General features: G+C 37.7%; 1 protein-coding gene across 1 annotated transcript; it reads left to right on the top strand.

Annotated features, from left to right (window-relative positions):
- The first annotated feature begins 461 nt into the window (after positions 1-461).
- LOC121242620 (glycosyltransferase BC10-like) lies at positions 462-4598 on the top strand. The gene is made up of 2 exons (XM_041140535.1): positions 462-1140; positions 3903-4598. The coding sequence occupies exons 1-2, from the start codon at positions 550-552 to the stop codon at positions 4542-4544; spliced, it is 1233 nt and encodes a 410-aa protein (XP_040996469.1). The 5' UTR covers positions 462-549; the 3' UTR covers positions 4545-4598.
- The last annotated feature ends 8874 nt before the right edge of the window (positions 4599-13472 follow it).

Genomic DNA, 13472 nt, shown 5'->3' on the forward strand with positions numbered 1-13472 from the left:
TTAAAGTAGCTTCCAAGTTTTTTGTTTTTGAAGATACTCAACATAATTAATTTTAATTATATATCTTAAAAATCTCTCGTTTGTTTTCACAGATGAGATGAAAGACGTTAAAATAAAAATTAAAAATTAAATAAAATATTATTATAAAATATTTTTTAATATTATTATTATTTTGAAATTTGAAAAAGTTGAATTGTTTATTTTATTTTGTATGAAAATTTGGAAAAATTATAATGATTAGATTAGATAATATAGATGAGTTGAGAAGTTTTCTGAAAACATACGAGGGCAAAAAACACCACAGAATTTGAGGTGTCTAATTGATCATAATTAATTACTGTAATAAAATAAAATAAATAAAATCAAAAGACCATTTAATTTGCTCATTAAATGTATAGGCATATATATAGATACAGTGCCTGCATAAGAGATCAATATTTAAACAATCTTTCTGAGTTGAGAAGCCTATAACCTTCGTCAAGCTTACCATTCTCTCTCTCTCTCTCTCTCTCTCTCTCTCTCTCCGTTCTGTCTTTCTATCTTCTCACCATGAAGAACAAACTGCAACAAGGGTCAGCAATGTCATCCCCAAAACTGCTGCTCAATGCCCAAATGCACCTCCACAGCCTCATCTTCTATTTTCTTCTCTTCTGCTCCGGCTTAGCCCTTGGCCTCACACTCAGTTTCTATCTCAGAGATTTCTCCTTCAACTTGCATCTCAACCAACTCCTCATACCTACCCTTAAATCATCATCATCATCACCACCATCATCATCATCGCCACCATGCCCTCCAACTTTTCTTTCATTCAAAACTACTGCAGCCAAGATTAATAATAATCACAGTCGAGTTGGGTTAACAGAGTTCTTGAAACCACCCCATGTCATGCACGATATGGAAGACGAACAGTTACTGTGGAGAGCTTCAATGGTTCCCAGAATTCATGATTTCCCATTCAAACGCACCCCAAAAGTTGCATTCATGTTTCTGACAAAAGGGCCTGTGCTGTTGGCTCCACTCTGGGAGATGTTCTTCAAAGGGCATGAAGGTCTGTACTCTGTTTATGTGCACCCAAATCCATCTTTCAATGGAACAGTGCCCCAAAATTCGGTTTTCCATGGCCGGAGGATCCCAAGCAAGGTCAGAATATTATTATTCCTGTTTTCCCTTTTTCTCGATCTTCTTCCTCATGATTTATGTCAAGTCTGAAGATATTTTTCTCTCATTTATGTCTCCAAATCAATAGAGAATCAAGTTTTTGAGGAAAGCAAAATCCTAAAATCAATGACATACCAAAACAGAAAAGTACATAATACCCAAACTTCCAAATGAAGGTCTTGAGTTCGACACCCTCCCGAATAAAAAAAAAAAAGTACGTATTCATACATATACATATATATATATATTTATGTATATATATATATATATATTTTGATGAGCACTAGGTGTTATATAACAACTTGGTGTTAGCAGTCCAAACGTTTTCATGGATATTAATGTGTGTTTATTGTACTGTTTTTTCAAATATCAATTTACATAAATGCCTTTTATTTTAAAACATAATTGTATAAGGATTGGATTGTGTGTGTATCATTATTATTTTCTGTTACAAAGTGTAATTTATGACTCAAAACTATTTGCTATAAACTAGAATAATTAGCTACTTTTATATATTACCTTTATTTGTACAGCTAGCAGATCAAATCCTAAAATAAAGATTAACAAACATTTTTTGTCATTCCTTTTGCCGTAAGAGTGCAAAAGTTTTTTTTCTAAAAAGCAGAGCAGTTTTATATATATATATATATATATATATATATATATATTTATTTATAAAAGACATGCATGTGATACTGCATGGTGTGCATATATATATATATATATATATATATATTATATAAAGAGAAATATTTTAACTACAAAAGGATTATATAAAAGTAAACTCACAAATTGACGTAATTTGATGTGATGCATCAGATTGTAAAATTACTTTTATTGTAAAATAGATTGAACGGATGTCATAAATCTACATCAATTTATGGATTTACTTTTATATAATCTCTTTGTGTCTGTAATAATTCTCATATATAAAAGTCCCTACCAACTATTATTATCTATTTATTTGATATATATACCTAATTAGACATTATTTGTATGGGTAATGCTACACCCACATAGAAAGCCCATAGAAAATTTCTACTAATAGTGTATATATATATATGTGTGTGTGTGTATATATATATATATATATATATATTTTTTTTTTTTTAAAAAAACCACAAACTTATTAGAAATTACTTTCTTTACCATTAAGTTAAAAAAAAAAAAAATGGTTGGCTTTTCTGGATACCCACTCTTGATGGGAGTAGTATTATTCTATTTGTATTATGGTCCAATAGAGACTGATTTATGCAAGATTAAGTGACAAAATTATAACCAATCTGAAAGAAGCATGTGTTTTCTTTTTTCAAGTTTTTAGTATTTATTATTGATATTCTATCTTTGCATTTAACATATTCAAGTCCTCTTGTTTTCTTTTTAAAAAGGTCCAATTTCTCTTTTTTTTTTCTTGAAAACTAGTCGTAATTAATATTAATTATATAGGAATTAATCACAATTGTCATGTTCTCATTTTGACATTTTTCTTCCCATTCTAACATTACTCTTATTAAATACTGTTCGAGAGATTCACGCTAATAAAACTTTCCTTGATAATTTTGTGTATATATATATATATATATATATACACAAAGTCGATTTAATGTATTATATAAAATAATATTAGTTTGTGAGTTTTCTTCTATGAGATCTTTTTTGTGGCCGTAACACTTAATTATCCGAAAATTTCATTTTGGCTTTGGGATTAATATTCTGTGATAGCGATCGATGCGTTTCATTCATTTCTTTGATTCTACGTACCCTTTTTGCCACTGGAAAGGAAACGAAAATTTCATTATTCTCATAATTCCTAACCCCCTGCCTTTCTGCTTCAGAAACCCACTTTTCTTGATTCTTTTCTTCGTTCTTTTCCTCAATCTCAAGTCCTCACAGACAGCAAAAGTTGTTGCGGATTTTATGGCCATATATAAAATGTTGCATGCATGTGACCTGAAAATGCAGTATCTCTTCAAAAGTTAGCTTGACATGCTCCATTTTTTTTTTATTATTATATGGAGATCTAATGGTCTTGATAGTTTGATCGAGAGGAAAAAATATATATATTTGCAAGCTTATTTATTAACACGACAAAATTCGTGATTACTGATGTGGAAACACTGCATATCAGTCAGCTAGGTACGTTTGGATGATAAACTCATCTAAACTCATTATTACAATTTTTTCAAATTTCAACATAAAATATAATTAACAATTTATTTTTTTTAAATCCTAAAATGATAATAATATTAAAAAATAATATTCTAATAATATTTTATTATCTTAACTCAACTCAGTTCAACATCTAAATGCAGTTTGAAAAAGTAATTAAATTCTATTTTTTTTTGTTTTGTTTTTATAATCTTTTTGAGTTTGTAAGTAAGAGAATTAAGGCATAGAGTTTTGCTATAAATCAGCAATTGTTCACATCACACACTCCACACCTATACTTTTTTCATAAAGTGTAGAAGTATTTTTCATAGAATATAGGATGATGAATAGTAGTTGATAAGAAAATTTTTTCTAAAATATATAGATGACTTTGAGTTAAGTAATTATGGGCATAATAAAGCCAACTTAAAAAACTGAAATTGATATAAATTGCAACTTTGGGATCCATGATTGGGCTTCAATTTCAAAGTTTCAACTTGGGCCTCAATAATATTTTGTTTTTCAACAGGGTTTTCAAAAGTTTACTTGTTGCTCCGGCCACATGGATTGACCTTTCCCCTTACAATGTGTTTCAGGCCGTGAGATGGGGGAAGTTTAACATGGTGGAAGCGGAGCGCCGCCTGCTAGCGAATGCGTTGCTTGACATGTCGAACCAACGTTTCGTCCTCCTCTCGGAGTCGTGCATTCCTTTGTTCAATTTCTCTACGATTTACAATTATCTAATGGGCTCGATGGAAAATTTTGTGGAGGCCTATGATTTACCGAGCAAAGTGGGCCGAGGTCGATATAGCCCAAAAATGAAGCCCAAAATTAAGCTTTCGCAATGGAGGAAAGGGTCCCAATGGTTCGAGATGGACCGTGAACTTGCCATTGAAGTAATTTCAGACAAAAGATATTTCCCAATATTTGAAAAACATTGCAAGAACTCATGTTATTCGGATGAGCACTACTTGCCAACATTAGTTAGTATCCAATTTTGGAGGAGGAATTCAAATAGGACGTTGACTTGGGTTGACTGGTCAAAGGGTGGACCCCATCCATCTAGGTATCTAAGAACAGATGTCACCATTGATTTTTTGAAGAGGTTAAGGAGTGGTAGCCAATGTAAGTACAATGGAAAGAGCACAGATATTTGCTATTTGTTTGCAAGGAAGTTCTCTCTCCATGCTTTGGATAGGTTGTTGAGGTTTGCTCCAAAGCTTATGCATTTCAATTGATATCTTTGATGTTGAACATTCATTCAATATACACAAGAAATTATAAGAGTTTTTAGGGCAGAAAAATAATTCAGGACCTACCTACAAGTTTTTCTATTATAATTATATTTTTTTTCTTTATTTTATCTGTAATTTTATTTATTAGATTATTTAATTTATTTTCAATTTCATGTTTGCAATACAACTAGGGCTGAACAAAAAAGACGAATGCCCGACCTCGATCGTTTTGTGAATTGAACCGACCCGAAAACCCGACCCGTTCATAGGTAAAATTGGAAACGGAAATGGCCGCACCGTTTTTTCATTTTAACGGTATTACCCGTTACCCGATTTTAAACAAAAAGCGTCGTTTACTCATTTTCATTTCTACCCTTTCTCCTCTCCTCTCCTCTCTGAGCTCTCTCTGTGTCTCACATTTTGTCGCAGCTCACTCTCTCATTCTCACTGAGTTCACTCTGTTTCCCAAGTCCCATCTCCGTGGCTCTCTCATTCTTTCAGATTCAAGCGCGTCTTCACTTTCTCAAGTAAGGATTATTTGAAGGTTAGGTTGGGTTTGGGTTTCGGCATAATCAATAATCCAAATACCCACTATATGTTTGCAGATCTACAATTTACAAATGTCTTTCTCTCTCTAAATCTTTCATATTTTTTTTCTAGTATTTTTTCTGTGGGTGTTTTTGTTTTGATGTGGGATTTTTGGGTGTTTTTGTGTATTTTTTCGTTTCTGTGGGTGTTTGAAATTCTTCTTAGTGGGTCTTAATCTGTTTCTTGTGGTTTATGGCTTTCAAAATCTGAAATGACTGTTGTGATAAGTAATGCCCAAACAGGATTGTATCTTGCAGAGGAACTGATATATCTAATAATAGATGTTTGGACCATTTCTTGATTTGTGCGTGGCACCTAGAGAGGTCTGGTTCTGCCAAGGAGAGAGCATACATGAATGAACTTGAATGAGGAGAGCTTTCAGAAATGAAAACTAGCTTCTGATTTTTCTTAAGAGGGTAGAGGTGTGAAGAGAGAAGAAGAAAGCGCGAGAGACACGAAAGAAATAAAAAAAAAAAAATGCAAAGAAATGTAATGGCCATTGTTTTTTTTTTTTTTTTTTTTAAATCTTTACTAATACATCCTTCTTTGTATGAATTATTCTTATTGCAGTCCCATTTGAGGTCTTCATTGCACGCTATAAAATGGGGATAAGATGGTTATTTCATGTATTAGGACTGCAATACAGTCCTCTTAAATTAACTACTCTTTTTAATTTGGCAAATAAAATACAAATGAGTCTGTTTTTGCAGCAATCAAAAGTCGCCACAAAAAACTTCGATTGAAAAATGTGATCTTGTGTTAAATAATTGGCAATATTATCCATGTTGTGTTTCTACGCTCCTCTCGTGTTTCTACGCTCCTCTCCCCACGTCAATGACTTCAAGGATCTCAAACTTTAGACTTTGAAAATATTTGACAATTGATTGCACTAAATCTAGTTTTTTTTATTTATTTATTTTTTATTTTTTTATACTTTCATAGCAATTGATCATCTCAACAAGAGTTAGGCTTCGCTTGATTACTAAATTCATCTCAACTCATCATTACAACTTTTTCAAATTCCAATACAAAATATAATAAACAATTCAATTTTTTCAAATTTCAAAATAATAATAATATTAAAAAATAATATTCTAATAAGATTTTATCATCACAACTCAACTCAACTCAACTCACTTCAACATCCACATACACCCTTAAGGATTTGTCGTTAAACTACAGAAGTCACAGACAAAAACTTATTTGGTTGAAACATGTTACATGTTAAACCATATTAATATTGCTTTATAGGTCACAAAATAACAAAATATTGTTTGGTTAAGTTCAGGAGTCCCACAGATATTCTGGTCTTGGATTAGTGGTCAAATTTCTAAAGATTTTCTTTTTTTCAAATCCAAAGAATTCTTCATCATTTATACTTAGGTCAACAATTCAACATTAGAGAAAAGAGAAGAATTTCATAAAAATAAACACATAAATTATTGTGATTTGATGCTGTAAATTTATTTTTATTGTAAAATAAATCTCACATATAAAGTCACATCAATTTGTAAATTTATTTTGGTGAATTCTTATGACTGTATAGATAAAATAAAATAAAAAAAGGCTTGAGATATCCATAATTTTTTCATTAAATAAACTAAAAATAAATAAAGAAATATCGGCTCAAATCATTTTATATATTGAGATGAGTATTTTATCTCAGAAAAACAATATTCTTTCTATCTATTTTTAGCAATAGAACATTGATAAAGAAGAAAAAACACTATAATATTTAATTTTATTTGTGATGAACTTCTCATCCTCATAATATTTGATGAGTGGTGTAAGGGGATTTTCCCCTCACTTCACAAGCTCACTCGACTTCAACCTGATACTCGGTCTCGGAATTCAAACTTGCCCATAAAATAAGTCGTCTATAAGGAAAAGTAAACAATGATGACCGATGAGATGGATAGGCCTGACGTCGCTCGGCCACACTCTGCTCATGGGGACTTGTATAAGGCAGAATGGGAAAGATGGAGAACCCTTGATCCTCTGAAATGGGTACATCAACGGACCACTACAGATTAAGCAAATCAGGAAATCACGCCGCATTAATGACACTATTACCCGAGCTACACGCCACATTAATGAAATTGTCACAGAAGCACGCCGCATTAAAAGACTATAACAAAAGAAATAATACAAAGGACAAAGGACATGGACTCCACAATGGTAGATACGATCTCCCCCCTCCAAAACTCTCGGTATAAATAGTAACTTCTAAATACGAGAAACTCTCTCAGATCCCTAGACTCTTTCATTATTTACAAGCTTCCAAAAGACAATACCAACTTTGACAATTGAGAATCTCCGGCCCCAAGGCCACCATTTTCTAGTTGCCTTCTTCTTTATTTTCACAGGCCTAGTTCGGAAGACTTGAGTTGCTGGAACCTAATCCAAAGGCATACGAAACACAACATTAATAGTGGCGCCATTTGTGAGATTTTTTAAAATCTTGTGTGTACTTTGTATGCCTGCGATAACCCGTTCCAGACAACTTGGAAGCTGACCAACGAGAAAGGTAAACTCCCAGGATCTAAGGAGACGCCGAGGAAGAGAAGAGGGAACATACCCAGAAAAGGATGCCTCAGAGTGGTGGGGTGAGTGCAGTGTGCCCTACGGTGGATGACTGTACCTTGCTACTGCCTCCCGATTGTGCTTGAGCCGAAGGCGAAGTCTAAGATAAGCAAAGACTCAAAACAATGGAACCAAACAAGCTATTGAAGTTCGTCCCTCTAAACTTGTATCGACTAGAAGCCATGGCAAGGATCGACAACAAACTGATGATGGAAGCACGGAGCACCATGCAACGACTCCTCGTCGAGCACCAAGAAATATTTGCTTGGAGCCATAAGGACATGCCAGGAATAGCCCTGAAATCATACAGCACAACCTTAACGTAGACTCAAAGGCCAAAGGAATGAGGTAGAAAAGCTGAAGTGTCAGTGTAGGAAAGAACGTCACCATAGCTAAGGAAATGGACCACCTGTTAGCCGTTGGATTCATCCAAGAAACCCACTATTCAGAATGGCTGTCCAACGTGGTGATCGTAAAAAAGCCAAGCGGAAAATAGAAAATGTACGTCGACTCACCAACCTTAACAAAGCCTGTCCGAGGGACAGCTTCCTATTTCCCCGCATCGATCTGATTGTCGACTCCACAACAGACCGTCGTATGCTTAGTTTCATGGATGCTTACTCTGGGTATAACCAGATTTGTATGAACCTAGAGGACAAGGAAAATACCTCCTTCATCATCGATCGAGGCCTATATTGTTACATGACAATGCCTTTTGGGCAAAAGAATGTGGGAGCCACCTACCAATGGAACCATATGTTCAAAAATCAAGTAGGAAGAAACATGTACGTCTACGTGGACGACCTGTTGGTTAAGAGTGAGACTCCGAAACAACACTTGATTGATCTAAGAGAGGCTTTTGCAATACTGAGGCAATACTAGATGAAGTTGAACCCAGCAAAGTGCGCCTTTAACGTCGGATCAGGGAAGTTCTTGGGATTCATGGTGTCAGAACGCATAATTGAAGCTAATCCCGAAAAGGTGGAGGCCATCCTCAACGTGGCCCCACCCAAAAGCATAAACGAGGTACAAAGACTGGTCGGGTGTGTGGTGGCTCTCAACAAGTTTGTGTCCAAATCCACCGACAAGTGGCGGCCTTTTTTCAAGGTTCTATGAAAGACACAGACATGGGACAGCGAGTGCAACCTGGAGTTCGAGGTTCTCAAAGAATACCTCATGAGCCCACTGCTCCTCAACCAACCTAGGTGTGGGGAAACGATGATTCTGTACCTGGAAGTCTTCCCCCAGGCAGTCACGTCGGCATTAGTGCGCGAAGAGGATGGAGTCCAAAGGCCAATCTACTACACCGGCTGAGTATATCGTGGAGCTGAAGCCAGATGCCCTCGCATAGAGCAACTCACCTTTGCGTTGGTGGTAACCACACGCAAGCTGCACCCGTACTTCCAAGCTCACTCAGTGAGGATCCTCACAAAACCCCCCTAAAAAGATCTTGCAAAGACCGAAGCTTTGGGCCGGCTCATGATGTTTTTCTTAGAGAAAAGATAAATACTTTAGCCAGAATAAAATTTAACAAAAATGAACTCATAAATTGACGTGGCTTGATGTGGTATGTTAGATTATAAAACTATTTTTTATTGTAAAGTAAATTTAACGAATCATATAAAACTACATCATTTGTGAGTTTACTTTTATAAAATACTTTATTCTTGTAGCACTTCTCTAGAGAAAAAAAGGGTTTGAAATACCAATAATTTTCCCATTAAATAAACTAAAAACAAAATTAAATATGGGCTCAAATCATTTTATATATTGAGATGAGTATTTATCTAAAAAAAATATTCTTTCTAACTCTTCAATGATTTTTAGAAATAGAACATTGATAAAAAAAAAAAAAACACTATAATATTTAATTCTATCTGGGAACTTCCCATCCTTATAATATTTGATGAGTGGTATGATCTTAAATTTGTTTGGATCTCTTGCTTGGGGTTACCTTGGAAGTACTTAGTACGTAACGTACAAGTTTTGCTTGATCAAATATAAAACTGTAACTCCCTTTATGATCAAATATAAATTGTATGTGTTCAATTTGCAATCATGGATGTATAGGGTCCTATCATATTGCCATGGCCTACTCATTAGAACGTGACATGTATCGATAGCTACAACATCATTACAAACTTTGTCCCAATATTTTGATCTTATATATAGAAAAAGACATTAAACATATTCTGGAAAACTATATCTCATTCATTTTCTAAGCCAAGCCAAGTTATTTGTAGGACTAAATTAAAATAATACTTCTCTTTCATTTGCTTCATCTTGCTCCAACTCAGCCGAATACTTCTCTATCATATTTAATTAAATAGAGGTAGAGTATAAAATCAGAATTCAAACTTAGTATCTTTGCTCTAATATCATCTGCGTGAGGGGGTAAAATACGCTGGGGTCAAACTGATTTTAAAGACCCAGCCCATCAAAAGGCCATCACTAGAAGACAAAGATATTGGAGAATGAGAGGGGGACAAGAAGAGACTAAAGGGTGAGGGTGTCAGGAGACAAGTTAGTGCCAGAAGAAAGTAGGAAAGTGAGAGAGGGTTAGACACGCCAAGTAGAGATCCCTCACCCCTACCAAGCCGCACGCAAGCAGAGGGTAAGATAAAAGGGACATAGTGCCTACGGTTTTAGAGACTTTTGGATTGGTTTTGACTTCTTATTCAACCTCAGGATAGAGAGCTCTAGAGAGAATATCTTCTCTAGCAATCAAATTTACAACTCCCATTATATAGTGAGAAATGAAAGGCTATAAGAGACTATTAATAAGAATATTATAGTAGAATCTCCCTTCCCAAACCCCCGTGTACATAGGCTTAGTGCCGAATCACGTAAATCTGTGTGTTTATCTCTTCTTATTTTCTCTGCATTTATATATTATTCATAGCCATGGATGTACGCACCAATACTATATAGCCGCATTGGACCATTGTTTGGGGCTCCAAACAATACCAATCGAGGTCATTCCCACCTCAACGCGTCCTGGGAATAGATCTTTCTTCCCTTTCGGGTTGCTCCATTTTTGGGCGTTAACAGTGGCACCATCTGTTGGATAAAATATTTTTTTTTTGTACACCAGAAGTGGAAGAATGACGATTTCTTGATGTGCTAAATAATCTCCAAATGAGTAGATAAAAGTTTTCCATATAAGTATTTTTAGCCTTTCCACTTTTATTTTTACGAAAAGCACTACTACAGGAAATGGGCGATTAAAACTGTATTGTACTTTTTATATCCAGCATGTAAGGCCAAGCTCCCAAACTCCCCAGCCACTTGAGCTCAAAGAGTGCCCACCACTCCCTGTGCTTTTAAGTACATAGTTTTTTTAAGAGAGCAGTGTAAAGATCGCTCACAAATATACACTGGGCACAAGCACGGTGGGTGAAGGGTGCACACTCTTCCGTACGCCTTGGATGGAGCCCCACCTCCAGTGGCTCTAGCAAGCCGACGGGCAACCATCCGCCACCACCATGTGTACAGCTAGCAAAGTCTGTCTCGGCCTGAGTGCCTCTGGCACGCCCTATGCACGATCGTCAATAGTGTCCTTCGGCCATGTACTCTATGCACGTAGCGAGCTCATGGTAGACCGCCATGAGCCTCTTGATCCCGTCGGTGATTAGCACTTGGACCGTTGGCATCCTCAGCCATCTTAGGGGTGGTCCCCGACCACCACGGCTAACCCCAATGACCCCTTGGGCATGCACCCAGTGCACTGGACTCCACGACCATGGGCACCGTAGGCAAGACTCCATGGCCATGAGCACCGCAGGCAAGACTCCACGGCTTCCACTCAATGACCGTGGGCTCGTTGCTCAGTCTCCTTGGCCAACCAGTCTCCTCAGCCAGTGACAACTTATGTGGATTTTGTTTTCACTAACATGATTATTTTCAGTAGTGCGAAACACCAACTGTATCGTTCGATGTAGAATCTTCATCAACTACTTGCCACCCAGCGAGGCACCAAAGGGACGAGTTACTCCAGAGGCAGCTCTATCCCTCTCGTGGAGGAGTGCGGGTTAGCCTTCGGCTACTCGAAAATGAAGACTTACCTTCCTCGTGAGCGTTAACACGTGGGAGAGGGTACAATGACAGATTGGCAGAACAACGTACCTTCTGCGGGACCAAAGGGATGAGTGCAATGCCTAAGAATACTCTACCCCTCCCAAGATGGAGTGCGGGTCCAGCCCCCCAAGGCCCGAAGGCTTACCCTGACCTCCGCCACAACGAAGTATGAGTTCAGCGCCAGTCTGACCCAAACTTATCCTTCCCTGCGATGTCAACGGGTGGGAGCGGGTCCAATCTCAAATTGTCCTAACAACTTACCTCTCCATGAAGGATGATAAGTGACCAGGCGGCTCAACCTCCTCGTCTGGGAGAGCGGGTCCTGCCCCCGGTAGCTTGAACAACTTACCCCGACCTCCATTCCGTCCAAAGAGCGGATGAGCTAAATTGTTGTCCCAATTACCTCCCCCACATGGTACCAAAGGGAAAGGTAGGTCTAAAGGTTGCCTTATCCCTCCTGCGGCAGAGTGTGGGTCAGTTCTGTGCTACTCGAAGGTAAAGATTTACCTTCCTTGCGATGTCAACAGGCAGGAACGGGTCCAATCCCAAACTTCCCGAACAAGCTACCTCCTCGTAGGACCAGAAGGGGTGGGCATAGCCAAAGGCCGCTTCGTCCTTCCCGTGGAGGAGAGTGGGTTTAGCTTCCTGGCTGTCCGAATATCTACCCCGACCCTCGTCACAGTGAAGAGCGGGTTCAGCCGTGCTGTCGTCCGAAGAAGTTACCTCCTCGGGAGACTAAAGGGGTAGGTTGGCTTGAGACATCCTGGCCTCTCTCCGATGGTGTGCGGGCCGGGTCTTTCGATAACTCGAATGCTACACCGAGGAATGATGACAGCAACAACACGGTAAAAAGTAGACAAGCCACATCATTGTCCTACTACTTACCTCCCCGCTAGGCAAAATGGATGAGTATAATGCCTAAGGCTGCTCTATCCCTCTCGCAGAAGAGTGTGGGTTAGCCTTCGCCTACCAGAAGACATAATCTCCACCAATGAATCTCCACCAACGGAATCTCCAGCAAACTAAATCTCTATCAAGTACTTAGCTCCTTGTGAGGCGAAATGAATGAGCTTAATGTGTAAGACTGCTCTATCCCTCTCATAGAGGAATGCGGTTAGCCTTCGGCAACCCAAAGATAAAATCTCCACCAATAGAATCTCCATCAACAGAATCTCCATTAATGGAACCTCCATCAACTGAATCTCCATCAATGAAATCTCCACAAACGGGATCTCATCAACGGAACGTCATTTCCAGCAACAGATTCCAAATAGATAAAGCCTCATACCTTCACCGCACCTTCGCAAGACAGCTCAGGTTTGCGAATTTCGTACTTGTGATTGAGAAATATTTGCACTAACAAGTTTGACTTTTGCAGTATCTTCTAGTTACCTTTCTGTGAGGGTCAATAGGTTGGTTCAGCCATAAGGCGGCTCGGCCTGCCTCATGGCGAAATGCGAGTTCAGTCTTTCGACTGCTTGCCCGACATTACTTTTGATACAGCATAGCACGGTCGGACATCTTCTACTTACCTTCTGAGAGTCAACAGTTGGTCCAGCCTTAAGGCGGCCCGGCCTGCCTCACAACGAAGTGCTAGTTCAGTCTTTCGACTGCCCGACATTACTTTTGAGACAACATCTCCACTAGCAAATATCAGGTGTCACACTCGTGCCATAACTGCTA

The sequence above is a fragment of the Juglans microcarpa x Juglans regia genome, chromosome 8D (assembly GCF_004785595.1).
Source record: "Juglans microcarpa x Juglans regia isolate MS1-56 chromosome 8D, Jm3101_v1.0, whole genome shotgun sequence".
Lineage (NCBI taxonomy): Eukaryota > Viridiplantae > Streptophyta > Magnoliopsida > Fagales > Juglandaceae > Juglans > Juglans microcarpa x Juglans regia.